The following is a 20,045-nucleotide window of genomic DNA, read 5'->3' as shown; positions in this document are numbered from 1 at the left end:
ATTTCCTTTCATCTGATTGTGACAGTTAGGGTCTTCTTCCAGACCTTAGCAAAGTCATTATACATCTGATTAACTTGTGTTGAATTGTTTGAAATGACAGTCTATTAATCTGTAGCTGTTAAGAAATGGAAACAGACCTTCCAAACTTGTGGAATCTAGAGTTCTCCTTATTTGATCCGAGTTGCTCGGACTTTCTTATCGTTTCAAGTATCAATCAATCCAGTAAGTGCTGTCAAACAAATCCTTTCTATGCTGACAAGAGAAACTACCAGTTGCCACTCAATCACTAACCGTGATTTAATAGACCTTGAAGTTGTCAGGTTAAGACCTTCAGCCAGAACCTTTAGCTCAACTTAATCAAAGATTTAGGCAACTGTACGTATATTTGAGTCCGTATGTATACTTTTGACCCTGCTTCAATTCAAGATAATTATATAAATTTCACAAGAAAGCCTCTGAAAATTTTGGAAAGAATCACATCAAGATATTTGCCGTAGCTTTCCTTTCACACATGTAGCAATACACCAGGAAATAGTCTGGTTCAGTCCGTTTACATATTATAATGTCTAGAAAAGTTCAGGGCTGCACCTGTGAAAATAAGCAAATCCACAGACTAAATCCATAAGTGTTTTAAATATATATATTTCCTAACATGTATAAGTGTCTCCATCTTAATGTATAAAACTGACTGATGGGTTCCAGCCTGTCCATTTGTTGATATCTGGAGCAAATATGTTAATCTTAGTGGATAAATTAAACCTAAAAATGTGCCTCTAAAAAAAATCAGTTAAAGCCACAAAATTCCCATGTTCTTTCCAACAGCTTCAGCACACAACAAAGCTCAGAGTTTTAAACTGTTAATCACAGAATAATGAGAGTGCGAAAGGTTAAAGGCACAGACTCACGTCCTCTCGGGGCTGATGTACCAGTCTCCAGCCCAGGACCAGCCGGGCGAGGGTTTGAAACTCTCTTTGGGCAATTTAACTCTCCCGGTGATGTCGCTATACTTGGGGTAGGTTAAACCTGTAGTTCCCCAGCTGCCCACCAGGGCGAGCCGTGTCTGGTTCTCATACTACAGACAGAGAGAAAGAGGCAGGCTGGGATCATTGCTAATATTTAAAGACTTCTTTATGAGACTTCATTCTAGTTCTGTCGACTTCTTACCGCCTCGGCAAAGACAGACAGTTTTCCTTCAGCGTATTCATTGAAGTGTTTGACATCAGCAGCCAATCCAAACCAAACTTTAACCCTCAACTGACCGGGAAGTTTGGCTTCTCCTCCACTGCCCTGTGGACACTGCACAGCAAACACATACAAACGGTGAGTCACACTTTGTGTCAAGAAGCTGATTAACGTAAGAGGTGTAATGTCCTCTGATGTTACTCGACTGTGAGTGTGCACCTTAAGAAAGACAGTCTGCAGCTGACCGCAGTGTTTCCCACAGTGCTGCTGGGAGAAGATGACAGTGTGTGCTGGGATGCGGTGGTACGCTACCCTGCGGTCACCCTGCAACATCCATATCACGATGTCTGGAAGGCTGTTCTGGGGCTGGAAGATTGACGTAAAGGAAGAGAGAGAGAAATTAGTGGTAACTGGTTTTCTCATTAAAGGATAATTTAAATGAATAATAGTTTATGGAGAATGTGTCTATGCATCCATCTCTAGGCCAGATAAACTTTCAGAGAGGAAATGGTTGGTCAGCTTGTTTTTTTCCAAAGCTCATCACCTTGAATAACATTTAAAATTAATACTTGAATTCATTATAGGAAGACCAAGAAAAGGAGAAAACTTATATGACGTTTGCTTAAAAATGACTCAATTTATTTATTTTTATTTCCTGTGCTCACTTTCACCCACCAGATATCAAGAGCTTCTGACTCAAACTGTAGCAGTTTATTTAAACGCACCTCTTCAGTCATGGTCCTCAGCCTGTTGGCCCAGTCCTCAGCCTGCTCCAGCATCGTGGAGAGCTCAGTCTCCGGGCCGTGTTTGAGAGCCAGCGCTGCCGCGGCGATCTGCTGCAGGTGGAGGGTACGAACGTGCCTCAGCGAGCGATCCAGAGGCGTTGCACACTGCCACTGATCGAGTGAGGGCAGCTCATCACTGGGAAAAGAGAGCGAAAAAGACGGGAAGCAAACATGGCAGGAAATGAAGAGTTCACCAGTGAGAAGTCACGGGGCTAATGATGTGTGCAGCACGTGCTGGTTGATAAATATCTTTTTTTTAAAACAAAGAACAAAGATTATTGTCACTAAAAATAATTAATGTACTTTTAATGCTCCAGAGATCACTTAAACTGAGTCAGTTCCCTGGATAGAGATCATTTTAATTACTCTATAATTTAACCAGCAAAAATCTGTCGTTAAAGGAATTTAACTATTTTTTCCAGCAAAGTCTTAATGACACATTAACAAATAAAAAAAAAAACTTCCCTGGATCACATAAGTGGATCACAATAAGTTTAAATAACACTGAGTTTACCTGCAGTCACTGATAAGCTGGTCCAACAACTCCACCACTCTGAGCTCCACCTCCTCCAGATCACCGCCAGCCTTTACTGCCAGCTGCACCCTCTGCAGGTTCGCCTCCTGGACAGACAAACCCGTTCACTCAGTTAAAGCTCAGCATACAAATTTAACAACCGACTCCAGGGAGCTTTGAGTTAAATTATTAACACAGATTTTTTTTAAATGTAATTTTAGATAAAAATAACATAAAACAACTATTATTTTCATGTTTAAATATTTGCATAAAAAATAAAGTATTTAAAGCTTCAACTCGATTTAGTTGTAACAAGTACAGATGAAGACACATTCGGGCACACACCAGCCTGTCTGTGATGGCCAGCAACATGTTGAGAGCCTCGATCCTTGGCTTGATGTCCTCCCACTCAGAAGAGAGAACAACCACCGGCTTAACATTTCCCCATGGGAGGTAGTAGTAGTGGCAACCTGAAACATATGCACACACACACACATTTACATAGGCAGTAAGAATAGAGGCAGTGCTGTAAAAACAATTAAATCACAGTTTTTAAATCACAATCTGCATGAAATTAATCTGCGTTATAAAAATACACATTTTTAATCATCTGAACTGCAGATCCATCGAAATCTGATACTGATCATTGAACACCAATCATCCTCTGTAAACTATATTTGACTTTATGATTTGAGAACTAATACATACTACCTGAAACATAGTTCTTTGTTCACTACATATGCTGTATATCATTTATTTATGCGTAATTGTTATTATTATTTTCACTCATTTACTGCTCAAGTGTACCACTTTGTTACATTTGAACATTTCTCTTGCTTTTCTGCACACACATTTAGGTGTACAGCAGACATAAACTACCCAACAGCTCATGATTTCAGTCCTTTTTAGTTCCCAGAGTGTCAAATACTCTGAGTTGTTGGTATCTCACAGATAAACATAAGGTGTGTATTGGCATCTTAATCTGTCTCATATGGAAGATTGCAAAGGCGTCATATTTATACACACGGGGTAAGTGTAATATGTTTAGCATTGATGTTTTTCATGGCTATACCTAGCCAGCAAGTGAAAACTGAGGAAAACAAAGTTTCAAATGAGAAGTTGACTACACTCGTCTGGATGGCAAAAACTTTTAACATACGCCAACTACACTGGGGTGCCAAGTGCATCACCGCAGGCTTTAGTACGTGTCTGTAGTGGCAACCATTTTTTGACACCTCGGGATCTTGAAAATGTTTAAATTTTCTTATATTAGTACATAAAGTTATATTTTGAATATTATCCTTCTGAATGTCACACCGGTTCCAGCCTGACCTTTGACCTCTGACTCACCGTCAAACACTGCCCTGCTAAACTGAGTAGTGGAGGCCAGAGGAAGGCAGGTGTAGTCGAACTTGTTGCCGTAGTTGCCGATGCTGACTTCAAACTGGATGGCGTCGTCGACGTCCTGGAGGAGCGTGGCCGAGTAAAATGCAACGAAGAGCGAGAACTTCCTCTTCCTGAGAAACTTCTGCATGATGGCGAGGGGCGGTGAAAAGAGGGATCAGTGTATCTGTCTAATTATCCATCTATCTTTCTATCTGGAATCAGGTCCTAATCTCTCACCTCCACCACCAAAAGATCATCTGAGGGTATGTCTTCAGTTTTTTGCTCCGGCTTGTCCACCAGTTTCGTGGTAAGTTCCAGTAAAACCCGGCCTCGGTATGCCACGCCCTCCCCCTGACGGACAGAAAAAAGGGACAGACGCTGGCACTGTCACAGTTTGTCATTACAAACCCAGTCTGTGTAGATAACCATAGATAACCTTTAAACAAATACACCTCCACAGCCTGAATATACTGTAAAACATGTGATACCATTCCTAATGAAGCCTTGAGCTGAATGTTCTGATCCAACAACATCTTGATATTTTAAAACCAAAGGACACTGTGCGCTCATCTGATACAGACTGGGCCTGCACAAAAGCAGGCTAATTCTCTGCCTAATTCTCCTTTTTGTGCTCCAAATGGGTCCATAGTTTACAAAATGAACATGATATTGAATTCAAAAGGACTTGAAACTAGCCATGGAGATCATGAACGCATTAACAAAGATAAATAGGTTACTTTTCCCAAGTTAAGAGCCTCGTGGGGGTCATTGAAGGCGGTGAACTCTCTGGGGCTGCCGTATAGGTTTACAAAACATGGACCAAACGTTGGCAGGAAACCAAGACTGTCATCCACTGTGGGGACAAAAAGGACATAATGTTTTATTATGGAGGGGTTAAGATGCAGAACTATGATTAGAATCAAGCAGGTATGATTAAATACAATTGCAGTGATTAGATATTTTCTAGATTTCTCCAAAATTTAACCATGATTGAAGGAGATTTGAGTTTAGAGAAGAGAACATCACAACAGTGAAGTGAGACAGTGCAAATGACTGCCCAACTCTTGCACACAAAAGCGTTACAGTACAGAGAGGATGGTGGACGTACTGCCAGAGTGGACGCTCCGTGGAGTCAAGTCATCTGAATGCGTAGAGAGGAAGGATGGTTCAGAATCACAGAAAAAGAGGAAACAGATGTCTTTTGAACGCCACTCAAACTCAAAGCCCAAACACGACATGCAAAACACTTCAGCTTAGCTTGTTTGAAGTACATGACTTTAAACAAGGTGGGCAACCGAGTAATGGCAGAAAAAGGTACTTAATATAAAATACTTTTAGAAAAACTTTAGAAAGTCTATGAAAGATTAAATATTTTTGTCCCTGATTATTGTTATTTTTACCACATAAACAATGCTGATAAAGTTAGACCCTTGCTGCCAGAAGCAGCATCAACACTATGTGTGAGTCAGATTTGGAGGGAAATCTGGTTGATGGCCTTACAACATGAAACAGGAAATCACTCACAGTTATTGGCAACAAAAGATAAAGAAAGGAGGAAAAGAGCTGATGAAAAACATGAAGGTGAGTGAATCACTTTTAACCATGGGTGGTTATTAAAGATGTACACAGCCACCATGGATCGTTAAGTCCTCTTTCGAAGCCTAAAATTAAGCATTTTTGCTCTTGCCAACTTGTTGGGTTTTTTTTTTTTTTTTTCAAACCAGGTGTAATGAGGGATGTAGTGGATGAAAAAGGATGTTTTTTGCAGCACCATAGAATACAACATAGAGTTTTCTTGAGTACTGCAATACTTCTGGCACAGTGACACAGCTTACTGCACTGATACAATAGAATAAAATAGAATAGAACATAATAGCCCTTTATTGTCAATGTACATGTACAATGAAATTGTGGGTGCTCCACACTAAATAATAAATATAAATGGTAGACTGCAGGAATTAATAGCAAAGATGAGAAATATATACGGGGATATATACAAGACAAGAGAAATGTATATAAAACACTTTAGAGAACATGTTGCAAAGTGCTTGGAAGTAGTGCAAAAATACTTGATCTGAGTATAAAGTCTGTATGTGAGTTGCCTGAGTGATGAAGGTTACTCAGACCATGGCTCAGAGAAGCATACAGTCCCAGCAGGACAAGTTCTCTGCCTCTGCTCTGTACACTGTCTCATCTCCTTCAGAGATGAGCCCAACCAACAGTGGTGTAATCATCATACTTGACGATGACGTTTGTTGGGTGGGTTGGTGTACAGTCACATGTGTACAAGGCGTATAGTAGGGGGCTGAGAACGCAGCCCTGGGGTGATCCGATGCTGAGTGACAGTGGAGGGGAGAGGTGGGAGTCGGACTGATTGAGGCCGGTTGGTCAGGAATGTTCTATTACTTTTCTGGTGTTTCCTTATCATGGTCTGGTTAAAATGGCTCATTATTATTCACGTATTCCAGACAAAGAAGAAATTACATTTACCACAAGCAGTGACCAAAGCTCATGCACCTTCTCTTTTTTTGCAGCTGGGGGCATCAAAGACTGAAAACTCAAGCAGTGTCAGTGTTTCCCACACAAACATTACCGAGTTAGTCTTCATGCATGCCACTGAAGAAACATCCATGCATTTTATTCACAAACCACGGGTTCATTCGGTGTTTCAAAACTTTACACTTCAAGTTTTCAAACGCTAAAACAAAGACATTAACTGAGATGTGCACATTTGGAAGTCACCACAACAGTAAAGACAGTACGTTTATTAGATCCTGGTGAAAAGTAACACACTAGCAAAGCCATAAACTATAAAGTGATGCATTCAGTTAAAGTGGTGTATTTCAAAGCTGCACACACTTGAAGGCATTCCTTCAACACAGTCAAAATCTCAGTTTTAAAAGTGTCAGTAATACTGATTGTGTTGTGTGCACAACAAAGTGGGAAGGGAAATCCTATAATATGCACCACTTGTAAGGATGGTTTTGCTTATTCAAAAACAACTTATCCAGTAGAACTGCTGTCGAAGCACACAGTCAACAAGGTTAGCAAAAGTTTCATCAGAGAGAGTGGAAAAGTCTGTTGTGAACACAGACAGCAGCACCTGAGACAAACAGTTATCACGTCTAATTGTTCAAGTAAACGTGTGAGCAAATGGTGTAACAACACACACACCGTGGCAGAAGTTGTTTAAGGTCTAACAGATGCATCTACTGATTCAGGCTGCAGCTCCTGAGGGTACTAAGTTAATAGCTTAAGTGTTTGGAGGGAGTATCAACCACACCGATCAAACTGGGTCATTTCCTGAGCTGACGTGTTAAAAAAATAAACCGAATAAAGCTCAGTGTTTGATCTATAGTACTGTGTTCACTTTTACCCTGTAGGGTGTAGAACTTCATTGTAGTCTGTCATACACCTCCCCAGAAACTTTACCGCAGCAACCACTGCAGGTCTGTTTGGTAATAACTAGCACAAGGATAATCCATGAAACAAAATGAAGCAGGCTGCAGGCTGTCAGTGTAGACAGTGCTGTTTCACTCATGTTTAAACCGGTCAAATTACACATATTTATATAAATAGAAGACAGAACTAAGGTTTTTATAGTTTTGTGGCTCAAGAATAAAGTTGAAGTTAAAGTTGACAAAAACCTTATTTTGACCTGTATGATCAGCTGAAACCTCGGTGAAAATATCTCTAAAACAGGTTGGGCATTTTCCCTAAGCTAATGCTAACTGCTTTCAGGCAGAGCTGAATGTGATGTTAAACACTTCAAACTGTGTGATTATCACTGGATGTCAGTAATCAAACCAGGCAAGTTTCAACACTTTGGTGCAGTTTAAATCCAGCCTGAACCAGCCTAATCTGATCTGGTAGAGTCTAGTTCAGACTGGTTGCGACTTGTTACTCACCATCTATCTCTCCTCCGGGGGCGGAGATCTTGGACATACAGAGGTGGGTGGTGCCGATAACGTCGTTGTGACTGGCTCTATCCCTAAAATGAGAAAGCCATAGAAGGATGCAAAGCGCATAGGTCAAAATGACATAGGTCAAAATGTATCTTATACACTAGGGCGTGGTGGGATAATTAATGTTTCTATTTCTACATGAAATACTAGGACTTATAAAGAGATAAAGTTAATACTGAGCACAACTGAGTTCAGCTTATTGGTGTGGCACTGCACAACAGTCCCAGTTCCTCGTGTGGGAAATTAACTGCCCACCCCTATTTTTTGGTGTGGGTCTCCACAACAGTCCCATCTTTTAAAGAGGTCAAAATAATATTGATAATGATGCTAAGTTTGATGAACAAATGTGAGAAAGGGAGATTTTAGCTGAAAATCACCAGTCCAGAATTCTGATCCTCATCTTCTCACACATGGAAGGAAACTGGGAAGAAGAAAGAAAAAAAAACATGTACTTTCTAGTGTCAATGAAAATACAACTTCTTGGCACAAGAATTGTCTGTCTTTATTTCTTACTCTGACTGGCATGGCCAGGCGCTGGTTCCACTGTGGATTGGCATTCTTTTCCAAAGTCTTAGTGCAAATCTGACAACGAAAAACAAGACAATCCACATTTGTTTTTATTAACTAAAAACGTATTCGCTTTCCAGTTTTATTTTATTTGGTTGTTGACTAACAATCATTTTAGTCAATGTAATGAACTTCTATAGAGTCATATGCACCGTTTTGCCAGCAAAGTGAATCTCCACCAGAGGATCCACCAGATTCTTCCTGTTGCTATCAAAGCCAAGAATCTGCCTCATCCCATCCATGAAGGCATCGTCCACTTCAGACAGAGAAGCATATTAGGAATCTTTATACATATATATATATATTTTTCAAGCTTATCAAATGTGCATAGAATAACAACAGAGACTCACTCTGTGGCAGGTCTTCAGCTCTGAAGATCCTCAGGTTGAACGAGGCTCCTCTCAAAGACAGACCTGCAGGCCTCAACAGGTTTGATTCTATATCCTCTTTATCCTCCACACACTCACGTTTATCAGCCTGCAATCACATTAAAGTACAAATACTCACTTGTGATAATGAGTTGCACAGAAAAAGCACAACCATGTAAAAATAGAACAACTCATGTTACTTGATTGACCTCATAGCCTTCTAGGACTATCTTGTAAAAGAGTATGAAACTCACCGGTGGCTCATCTCCAGCTGCTAAGACAAACAAGCTGACCTTCAGGTAGCCTTTGACCCCAGCAGAGAGGTCGTCAGGGTCACAAAGCAGAAGCCACTTCCTCAAGAAGCAGTGCCCTGAAAAGAGGGGAGGAAGACAGAGGTTTAAAGCCAGAAGCTTGTAAATTCAGGATAAACAAAAGCAGCTTTGACACACGTCAGGAGAAACTTTTCACAGTTATCCTTTCTCACACAAAGCAAGACATAATGACACCAAGCTGCAACCCGTGGGGCATGTGACAAAAAAAAACTTAGCTTTCTGATTGACATGGACCAAAAAGTGATCTTGATTTTCTAAATATTATATACAATCATCACCCTGGATTCCTATTTAGCTGTAAGCATCATTGTTTGACAGACTTAATGGATTTTAACACATTAGTATCACTAATATGAATACATCTTCAAATATTTAAATTTTGACTGTCCCTGACAGTCAATGATAATACATTCAAATATGTTTTGTTTTGCTTTTTGTTCTCTTAACACTTGTATAAATGTTTGCTGGACCCTTTAAAGTGAGATGTTACAGCTTGTGAGGTCTATGAATACAGCTGTCCATCCAAGCTTGCTAGCTTTAGCTGATAACTTCGCACTCCAACTTCTTATCCAGATATCGTTATTTCTGGTCCAAAAAACAAAGTGGCAGCAGCAAAAACAATTACCACAATGGGTTCAAAAAGTGGTTCAGAAAACCAGTGGGTGACATCATCTAATGGTTCAGAAACATTTTCATACCTGGAAATACTCCATGTGTGGTTTAGCTAAATGGACACAGGCAGTAGGCAGCACACAAGACTCTGACTTGCTAGTGTTGAATACACTGGACAGTTAACTGCATTTGCACCCTGACTCAATCTGTTATCATCAAAGTCTTTGGACCTGGCAGGTTAAAGACCGTTTTAACATTTGTCAAGTTTTCATTTGCCAGGTTGCTGTGTAGAACAGCAGCAGTGCCAATGTGTGAGAACAGCTCTTCACTCATCCTTTTTCATAACCACGTATCCAAATCAGGGTCATAGGGATGCTGGAGCCTTTCCCAGCTAACACAAGGGAAAAAGTCAGGGAATAAGCCCAGGAACCCTTTTGCTGTGAGGTGAGGTGAGAATGCTAGCTGCCTGACTAAATGGCTAAAAGCTAAGTAAATGAAAAATGTCATCAGACTGATGATCAATCTGACATAATTTACAGTTTAGCATTTAGATCTTTGTTTAAACTTTTTCAAGCAAATACACCTAAAAATGTTTAAATCATACAACCATATACTCACTGTGCTCATTGTAGATGGTGCCCACATCCATCTGTGGAAAACAGAACACAGAGACAGATGTTTGAGTTCTTCTAATTTCCAAAGCACACGTGCCCCCCCTCCTAATTTATCACAGTACACCGCAGTCCAATATTCATAGAAATCATAGACTCGAGTTAAAGCTCTTACCTTGAATTCACCTATCACGGCGTCAGTTCTAAGCGAACGAGAGTCACATACCTGAAAAAGAGAACGATTATAACTCTGATAAAAATAAGAAACGCTGATAGTGTTGAATTTCTCCCACACGCTGGATTTATTCAAGGTAAACAAATAAAAAAAAAAAAAAAAAAGAGAGAAAAACGTCACACTCACAGTGATGAAAATGGGTTCGTCAAACAAGTCTGAGGGTGTCTCGAAGAAGTTCAGGAAGAAAGTCTGTGGAGGGAAATAAATGCAAGTTGAAGTTTGAGTAAAAAGTAACATGTAAAGTTATAATAAAAAGCAGTGTAGTGCAAAAAAAGAAAGTTATCAAGACAAGCATACTGGCAAAAACATTTACTCACCTCATCAAAGACTGGGTTGTTCCCCTTTCTGATTCGGGTCCTCTTGGACTGCCCGGCAACTGCTATCTTAACAACAGGTTTAATGTTGATGCCCGGCAACTGTCGTCCCTCAATGACCCGCACACGAATCTGGAAGAGGACACGTGTGGACAGCAACATGTATGGAGTGTAAGTATTCCTTTAATGTGTCTTTTTTTAAGTATCGTAACTAACCTGTAGATCCTGTGGTTTGTTGGGTAGCTGTTTGGGCTGACTGCTGGCTCCTCTCCTCCTCTTCCTCAGCCCTCCTTGGGTGTGGTAGGATGGCGGTGAACGCTTGGGCGTCTGGGCGGTGGGGGATTCCTGGCCCGGGGGCCCCTGAGGACCAATTATCACCATGGAGCGTCCATCGTCTGCTCCCTGGTCCTCTGTGGGCTCAAGCATCATCATACTCTCTGTATCCTCCTCGCCCAAAGTATCCAGAGAGATCACTGCACAGAAAGTAGTCCCAGGAAATAAATCTTGGGGTAAACTAACAAAATGGAGACACTGGGTTGGGCAAATGGAAACAGAAGAAGGGGAAAAAAAACATACAGTGGTGTGAAAAGGTGTTTGCACTCTTCCAGTGTCTTTGTATGTTTTTTTTTTTTACACATAAATGTGTCAGATCATCAGATAAGTTTAAATATTTGATAAAGATAATAAGTAAATACAAAATGCAGTTCAGTTTCTAAATGAAGGTGTTTATTATTAAAGGAGGAAAAAACCTGTGTGAAAATGTGATTGACGATATCACTTAAATAGGACCTGCCTGACAAAGTGGTGTAGACGAAAAGCCAGACATGGAGCCACAACACAAGGAAATTCAGGAACAAATGGGAAACAAAGTAATTGAGATCGCGCAGTCTGGAAAAGGTTACAAAGCATTTCTATAGCTTTGGGACTCAAGTGAACCACAGTGAGAGACATTACCCACAAATGGAGAAAATTTGAAACAGTGGTGACCCCCCCCAGGAGTGGTCAGCTGACCAAAATGTGTGTGTGTGTGTGTGTGTGTCATTACATCTGCTGTAAAAGTAACACAGCATCTCGAAAGGGGTAAACACTTTTTCACACCACTGCAATTATTGTTTCACTATATGACACGCTGAGGTTACTTGTGACCGTGTCCAGCTCCACACTAGGGATTGTTATGAGGCTGAGGGTCCAGCTGGGGAGGAGGCTGAAACATCGGAGCCGATCCCGGAGGAGGAAGGTAGGAAACTTGCAGGGTCAGCGTGGCCTATGGGAGGCAGAAAACACAACTTGTAGAAGATCTGTCATGTTTGGCTGTGTGGCAGGCAGAATGTAGGACCCAAACGCAGGGCTTGGAGACAAAATGCTTAACTAAAGGTGGCAGCTTTATTGCTGGAGAACACAAACTAAAACTAGGTATATGAACGCTGAAAGAAAACAAAGAAAAGATAAACTAGAACTAAAAATCTTGCACTCAACATTTCATGACATGGCTAGAGAACATGGTGCTTACGCAAGAACACACAGCAAATGTGGAGGCCACAACAACAAACAGAGGACCATTTGTTGTTGTGGCCTGAGGACTGAGGACTTAAATACACAGGCAGGATAACGAGAGGATGGCGAACAGGTGCACACTCAGCTGGAACTAATCATACATAAGAAAGCAAAGAGAAAGAGAAAGTGAATGCATAGGACACTTGTATACGTCTCTGGAGAAAGTACAGTAAAAGATGATGGAAGAGCAGGTCAGCGGATGGCACTTAATAAGTAATTTAACTGCAGTGGCCTTTATGCTACCCATGCTATTCATCTGTATCATCCGGGTTAGGCTTAGAGACAGAGTTTGCCACCCTACCTTCAGATTTACTAAAACTGATGCAAGACTGAGTTATAAAAGCATTTCACTCTGTGTTCAGTTGTTTTGGTGGTGGAAACTATCCAATGAGGCCAAAACAGTTATTTAAACCAGGCTGTGATTAATGCTGTTAAGTTTAAGCTTTTAAGACAGGAAGTCGTGACTTCTATTTAGTGCCTCTACAGGCCTTTTGAGGAACTGCAATTATTTTTTTAGCACTTTTTAGCAGTTTTATTTGTTTTGGGGTTTTTTGTGCCCTACAAGTTGGTTTAATTAAACTTAGAGAATTTCACTTCATCATACACCTCAGCACAAATTATGCATAAAACATGTGGCTCATTGGTCTAGGGCAGGGGTGTCAAACATGACTCGGCCTGGCAAAGATTCCAGTCTGGGACACTGGATCGCTTTCGGAAAATGCAAAGGAGAACATAATATTCGGACTTTTAATTGTGTAATTGTATAGTTTATTTGTATAAGCTACAACTTTTCCTACTGATGAAGACCTCCCCTGTAGCCATTTGTATTTCACCAAAGTAATTCAATTATAGATTTCTGTAGTTTAGTTTAAGCTCAAAGAGTTGTGCTGACTTTCCTTCAGTTGAAATAGTACTTCACTTTTGTATATAAGATATCTCAGGGATTAAATATGTAGTTAAACTTCTGCACACTGGCAGAAAGAACCGTTTCACTGGTCTGGTTCAAGTTTAAAGTGCAATTTGTCCCTGGTTTAAATCCTGGACGAGCCCACCGTTCTTCACTTATAGTTCTCTACCCAAACTCAAAGTGGCATTTAACCTCACCACCACCACCACCAGAAAAGACCGGTTTCCTGCACACTGTAATCAAGATGAGTTACTCTGTGGTAGCAGGGGTGGCTTCTACTGTTTCCTTCAACAGGAAAAAGCAGCTTAAGTGATAAGCTGTTATGTTTCTGTAAACAAACTCATCAGACTCGGCGTGTCCAACTCTGGTCAGACTACAGTTTCTATGGAGTAGATGTTAAGAATGTGAATATCTTGACATGTTTTTCTTGATTTCTTGGCTCTATCTCACTGAATCTGTATAAGATTTTGTTTGTGGAAGCAAACAGTTGTAAGGGCAGATGCATCAAGACATCTTTGAAGAAACAATATTAGTTTTATTTTTGTTTGTAACAGAGTTTGCTTTCTATGACTAATGAAGAAAAAACCTGATAAATCACACATTGTACATACCATACAGTGTGTGTGTGGGTGTGCGCACATGTATGTGGCATCAATCAGGTCCAGTCTGACAGTGACAGGAAGACTTTGTTTTGGCTTCAGGAAGCAAGGATGGGGAAGAGAACAGTGTTTCATTTGCTGCTATAGGTTTGGCTGCCAAGGTGTGTGCGTGCATGTGTGTGTGTGCGTGCCCAGATCTTATACTTCTGCATCTTCTTCTTAAAGACCAATTTGAGTTTGAGCTTTTTTGGAAACTAAAACTACTGAATAATTTTATTTTAGTTGGTGTTGGGTTAGACCAGTAGCTGTGATGACTGGTTTTCTAGGCTACACCTGTATTATGTCAATGTGGGTCTCCATAGAGCAATGTTGCATAATTAGAGGAAAAAGAAAATCAAGCATTTCATCACTGAATAACCATCAGCTGCTGAAGGTTTCTCATCATTAGAAGTGTTTTTTTTTGTTTAAATTTTTAAAAAGAAAAAGGCTCCAGCAATACTAGCCAGTAATAGATACTGTATTCTAGGTGTCTTTTCAATGACAATAATAAAAAACAAAACAAAAAAAAACACCTAGAATACAATATCCCAGCTGCCATAAGGACCCTCAGAGAATACATGCAGAACGGAGAGAACATGCAAGCTAGGACTTTCTTGCAGTGTGGTACCAGTGCTTACTAGAGTTAATTAAATTTGACATAACCTTGCTGATATAAGATAAATAGTAATGCTCACACACTTGGAACAAACGGAAAAAGATGAAAAACATAAAGAACATCTCTTGCTTCCAGCAAGACCTTTGCCTAATTTTGAACTCATGAGTTCATATTTTCCAACAAAAAAGTACAAGAAATATAAACGGAAAATCCATGTTGGATTTCCCCAGCAGCACATGAACACATCAGTGCCTCATCAAGTCCAAGACCCACCCACTAACCACCTGTCGACCATTTTTCTTGACATTACAGACCTGATCAGCCTTAGTCAGCAGATTAGCAAAAAACCCATCTAATAAAATCAATTGCAGTTATTTATAGTTCATTTTATTTGTTGTGGAGAGACATTTTTGTGTTTCTGATTCTTCTTTTTTTTATTAAGGATCCCAAAGAAGGAAATAACAAATCAACTATGATTCAGAAATGTTGCTCACTTTATTTTAAGCTCAAAAGAGGAAACTTGGAGTCATTTATAATCGACTTGTGACGCAGTTAGACTGCAGATTAATCAGTCAGTGCAGTTCCGTGTGCTCACCCCTGTGTTGTTCCTCTTGGTGTCCAGCAAGGAGACGGTGAAGGTGGCGGCGAAATTGGGAGAGTTGAGCACATCTCTAAGACCTAGCCGACACTCCCCCAGAAACCTGAAAGAGACACACACCAGAAACACAGAGATGGATCTTAAAAACAACTGTGTTATTTACAAAATAACATCTTTAAAGACACAGCTGGAGTTGATCCCAAGTACATTTTCCCTGGAAGTCCCAGTATGAGAATCAAAGAAATGACAACATTAATATGTCGCATGATCTGATATAGTCGTGTTGGTGTTGTTCCCAGATCAACATAGTAAATGTTGTTCCAGGATCAACATTGCAAGTGACCAATCAGAATGTTGTGACGTCATACTTTTGCGACTTCGGGAAAAACCGGTAAAACAAAAAACTGTACTTAAACCGCCTCTGTCCGCCGATCAACGGACCCTGACCCTAACCCTTTAATAAACGCTAAGCAGAATTGATATTGTCCTTGCAACATTGGAATTTCATAAATGCACGAATGGCTTGGCGCGCCAAAAGAATAACGTCACAACAATGTGATTGGTCACTTGCAATGTTGTAAATGTTGTTCCAGGAACAACACCAACACGACGATATCAGATCATCCTAATATGTCAGCCACCATTGGGCTGAAAAAAATCAAATAAACATATCAGAAAGAGAGAGAAAACTTTAGGACTGGTAAATTCTTAAAAATTAGGAATGCACTAACCAGCTCAGCAACAACCAAGAAAAGCTTATGATCCCAAAATTCATTCCTTCGTTAAAAAAAACAAAACAAAAAAACCTCTTCCCAACATCTGGCCAAAGCACGAACACTCTTGAGGAGGCATGCATGCCATTGCCAAAGTCTCCAATAATGAGATGCATTATCTGGCAAAGCCTCTCAAAGAAGGAAACCCAGTATTTGGTGATATCCATCTGTTATAGACTTCAAGGACTGAATTACGGCTCTTACCACATGACCCTAACAGTGTTGCACCTGTGCCTAGTCTCTGATAAACTCTTAGTTTCCCTGTTTCCCCATTCACAGTCATTTTCTGACATCTTACAACATTTATTCCCCAACCTTGGTGGTTATTTTTGTTACTGTACAACATTGTCAAGCAAAGTTGTAACGCCTAGAGAGATCAAAGGAACATGGTAAAGCAAATACACCCCAAAATGACAAATTTGTACTTCACACATTAAGTCCAGGTGAACAGAAAATCACCGACAAAAAAAAAAAAAAAAAAAAAAAAATGCTGTGTAAGTTCTCAGTCATCCAGGTCATGGTACTCTATCCAGCTATGAAACAAAAAGTGACTTGACTTCTTTAAGTTTCTTGAAGATGTTTCATGTCTCATCTGAGAAACTCCTTCAGTTCTAAAACCAAATGGCATTTAAACTCTAGTGGGAGTTGTCCCTCAAGAGGCTATCTATCCCCACTGTGAATGACCATCTTTGATTAGAGGAGGTGGTCTGCCACCTACAACGCGGTTTTGAGATCCCTTCCACAGGCGCCTCAACCCCCAATCCCATCTTGCTTTAGGTGATCTCAATAAGTCACATGATAGGGTGTAGCAAGGTCTCACAATGGTTTCATTGGAAAACTCATGACCCATGCCTTTTTTCACACTTTGGCTCATGTGGTGAGGCACATGATCAGTAGTTGGTAACTGAAGAAGCTTCTCAGATGAGAGGTGAAACGTCTTCAGGAAACTTAAAGACGACCAATCGCTTTTCTTGAAGCTCTTTAGAAAACAAATACTTAGTACAACGATAATGGATTTATGCTGAGAGCTGAGACACAGTCAAGTTCCACTGTAATTTGAGTGGCTGATTTATGGATCCATTCATCTTTCAGCACAACAGAGAGCGAATGGGTGGGAATTTGGCAGAATAAATACCACAATGAGGGGAAGACCTGATTCTTTCGTTCCTGCCCCTTCCCTTCCGAAAGAACTGACTGGTGTGACATCTTGATCGAGTGAAGTAATCCAAAAATAACCCACTGAGGGGTCCTCTGGCCACATCTCTACTGTGACAATGTGCAGCTCCATCTAGTCAAACATAGTATGACAATCCTAAATTTATTATCCCAGGGGTGATTTGTACATATCGCCTCTTTATCTGTCTGTTGGCCAGGACAAGGTTTAAAATGATTTACAAACAGCTGCCAGTGATGAGAGATTAAAAGTAAATATAGCCCGTTTGGAGTTTAAAACAGACCTTTCCCTTTTACTCTTCAGTTGTATTTATGGGTTTGATCTATTTTTCTTGTTTAAAACCTGTTAGCAGTCGGACGTACCGCCCACGGTACATTGGATGGTTTAGGGTGATTTGGTTTAAATTTGTAGGACTGCTAAGGGGTTAAAACAATTATGCCTCTTTTTTTTGGAAATCTCTAATGATAAGATCTGTCACCATCTGAGACACTTGCCTGCCTATAAAAGGAAAACTACTTAAAGAAGTTTTTTCAGGGTCATTTTGTATATTTCTTCAGTGTTTTGATGCCACATCTGAATGCATATAATTAGCACAGCACAGAGTACCTGTTTCTCCCCATTTTCTCATGATCTTTAACAACACAGTGAATCTCAGCTCCAGAGTCCAGAGGAATCCCCTTCAGATCCCACTCAAAACCCTGACGGACACAAAGGAAAGAAATGTTTAAAAAAAAAAAAAAGAGTGAAAATGGGATCCTATAGGCAGAACATTTTAATGATGATATTTTGTAATATCCTTACTGCACCTTTATTGCATTATATTTGTGAAGTACTTGCAAATTGCAAATAATTTTTTTTGTCTGGTTATTTTGCTCATACAGAGATGTTGTCACAATTTCACCAGCTCGTAATGTTGCAAACTTACTAAATGCACTGAATGTGTTTTTAGGGTATGCTAGATAGGTGGTAAGCTAACCCAGGGGAAAGCCAATTCAGGGTTGATTTCAATTCCCAAAACATCATTCATACAGGCTTGTGTAAGTAAAATCAAACAGGTTTTTTTTCTGACTAACGTTAGCTAATGTTAACTTTCATGTTAATTGCAAATTGCTGACTACATACAGCAAATTTCTATCTTAAGCAATTATGTTAATTATTACAAATTTCCAAGTCAGATCTAACTTTCAGGTAGAAAATGTTTTACTCACTTTGAGCGGCCTGATGTTGCAACCAGATATGAATAAAGAAGCAGTCAAAACTGGCATTGTTAGGACCCAATGGTAGATTAATGTACCATAACAACAGACTTACCTAAATTGCAAGGCTGCTGCCATTCTAACAAATAAAACATTATCTTTATATCTTTACTAGATCTTTTTTTGTTTTCAGTTATTTTTGTCTGTATTTTGAGTTTCTATATGAATCTATGGATGCTTCACTTTGATGAGGACTCCAGGACTGTATGCAAGAGGAGGACTCATCCTGCATTTTCCACTTTGAGTCCTTTACCAAGCAATGCCTTACTTTTAAATTAGGTTATAACTTATTCTCACATTAATAATTAAAATATACTTAATATTTGACATTGCATTATCACACACTTAGGAACTTTAACAGATGATTGGTTGATGAATTTGTGGCTTAATGGGGGACTTACCTCATTCCACACAGGGTTAGGATTGTTTTTGATGACCTTTGTCTTCTTCTTGGACCCTGAAACAGATATAGAAAATGGAAAATGTAATGTTTGTAATTTTTCTATATGAAGATAATCCTACAACTTAGGATATTAACAACTTCAGGTCAATACAGATATTGACCTGAAGTTGTGTCAGAAATGAGAAAAATAATTTTTAACGCCATCTCGGAAAAACTGAAAATCTCCTTTTTGCAGTAACCAACAACTTAAGTTAGAAACCTGTGTGTCAAATATATTTGCTCTGCTATTAGCGCAACTAAGTAGTGCAAACTTTACTTACAAAGTAAAGTTTTGACCAACATTTATGAGCATAGCCATCTTATAAAAACAAATTTTTAAAAATCAGATTAGTGGGAAAAAAATATTTTTAACAATAGAAAAGAAAATGTTGTGTCCTTATCTACTCCAACTTTGAATAAGCATAATACAGTGGGGCAAAACAGTATTTAGTCAGCCACCGATTGTGCAAGTTCCCCCACTTAAAATGATGACAGAGGTCAGTAATTTGCACCAGAGGTACACTTCAACTGTGAGAGACAGAATGTGAAAAAAAAAAATCCATGAATTCACATGGTAGGATTTGTAAAGAATTTATTCGTAAATTAGGGTGGAAAATAAGTATCTGGTCACCTCAAACAAGGAAAATCTCTGGCTCTCACAGACCTGTAACGTCTTCTGTAAGAAGCTTTTCTGTCCCCCACTCGTTACCTGTATGAATGGCACCTGTTTGAACTCATCATCTGTATAAAAGACACCTGTCCACAGCCTCAAACAGTCAGACTCCAAACTCCGCCATGGCCAAGACCAAAGAGCTTTCGAAGGACACCAGGAAAAGTATTGTAGACCTGCACCAGACTGGGAAGAGTGAATCTACAATAGGCAAGCAGCTTGGTGTGAAAAAATCAACTGTGGGAGCAATCATCAGAAAACGGAAGACATACAAAGACCACTGATAATCTCCCTCGATCTGGGGCTCCACGCAAGATCTCATCCCGTGGGGTCAAAATGATCATGAGAACGGTGAGCAAAGATCCCAGAACCACACGGGGGGACCTGGTGAATGACCTGCAGAGAGCTGGGACCAAAGTAACAAAGGTCACCATCAGTAACACACTACAACGGCAGGGAATCAAATCCCGCAGTGCCAGACGTGTTCCGCTGCTGAAGCCAGTGCATGTCCAGGCCCGTCTGAAGTTTGCCAGAGAGCACATGATG

The 20,045-nt window shown here is 40.0% G+C and overlaps 1 protein-coding gene across 1 annotated transcript in view; it reads right to left on the bottom strand.

Annotated features, from left to right (window-relative positions):
• Window positions 1–18,905, bottom strand: part of dysf (dysferlin, limb girdle muscular dystrophy 2B (autosomal recessive)) — a gene marked incomplete at its 5' end in the record, with an annotated part of 91,212 nt that extends 72,307 nt beyond the window's left edge. The window contains 26 exon segments of the mRNA XM_040007057.1: window positions 906–1,072; window positions 1,165–1,296; window positions 1,402–1,548; window positions 1,908–2,103; window positions 2,482–2,588; window positions 2,827–2,951; window positions 3,832–4,009; window positions 4,105–4,218; window positions 4,605–4,720; window positions 4,976–5,008; window positions 7,776–7,858; window positions 8,210–8,253; window positions 8,346–8,414; window positions 8,552–8,655; window positions 8,750–8,876; window positions 9,022–9,137; window positions 10,330–10,360; window positions 10,498–10,548; window positions 10,684–10,746; window positions 10,875–11,003; window positions 11,088–11,344; window positions 12,011–12,035; window positions 12,037–12,135; window positions 15,182–15,287; window positions 17,738–17,829; window positions 18,789–18,905. Coding sequence (XP_039862991.1) covers window positions 906–1,072; window positions 1,165–1,296; window positions 1,402–1,548; window positions 1,908–2,103; window positions 2,482–2,588; window positions 2,827–2,951; window positions 3,832–4,009; window positions 4,105–4,218; window positions 4,605–4,720; window positions 4,976–5,008; window positions 7,776–7,858; window positions 8,210–8,253; window positions 8,346–8,414; window positions 8,552–8,655; window positions 8,750–8,876; window positions 9,022–9,137; window positions 10,330–10,360; window positions 10,498–10,548; window positions 10,684–10,746; window positions 10,875–11,003; window positions 11,088–11,344; window positions 12,011–12,035; window positions 12,037–12,135; window positions 15,182–15,287; window positions 17,738–17,829; window positions 18,789–18,905 — 2,828 coding nt within the window.
• Between the last annotated feature and the right edge of the window lie 1,140 nt (window positions 18,906–20,045).

Source organism: Simochromis diagramma, unplaced genomic scaffold (genome assembly GCF_900408965.1).
Source record: "Simochromis diagramma unplaced genomic scaffold, fSimDia1.1 OVJJ01000531.1, whole genome shotgun sequence".
Taxonomy (NCBI): Eukaryota; Metazoa; Chordata; class Actinopteri; order Cichliformes; family Cichlidae; genus Simochromis; species Simochromis diagramma.
Note: the sequence above shows the minus strand (reverse complement) of the source record. Positions and strands in the feature narration are given on the sequence as shown.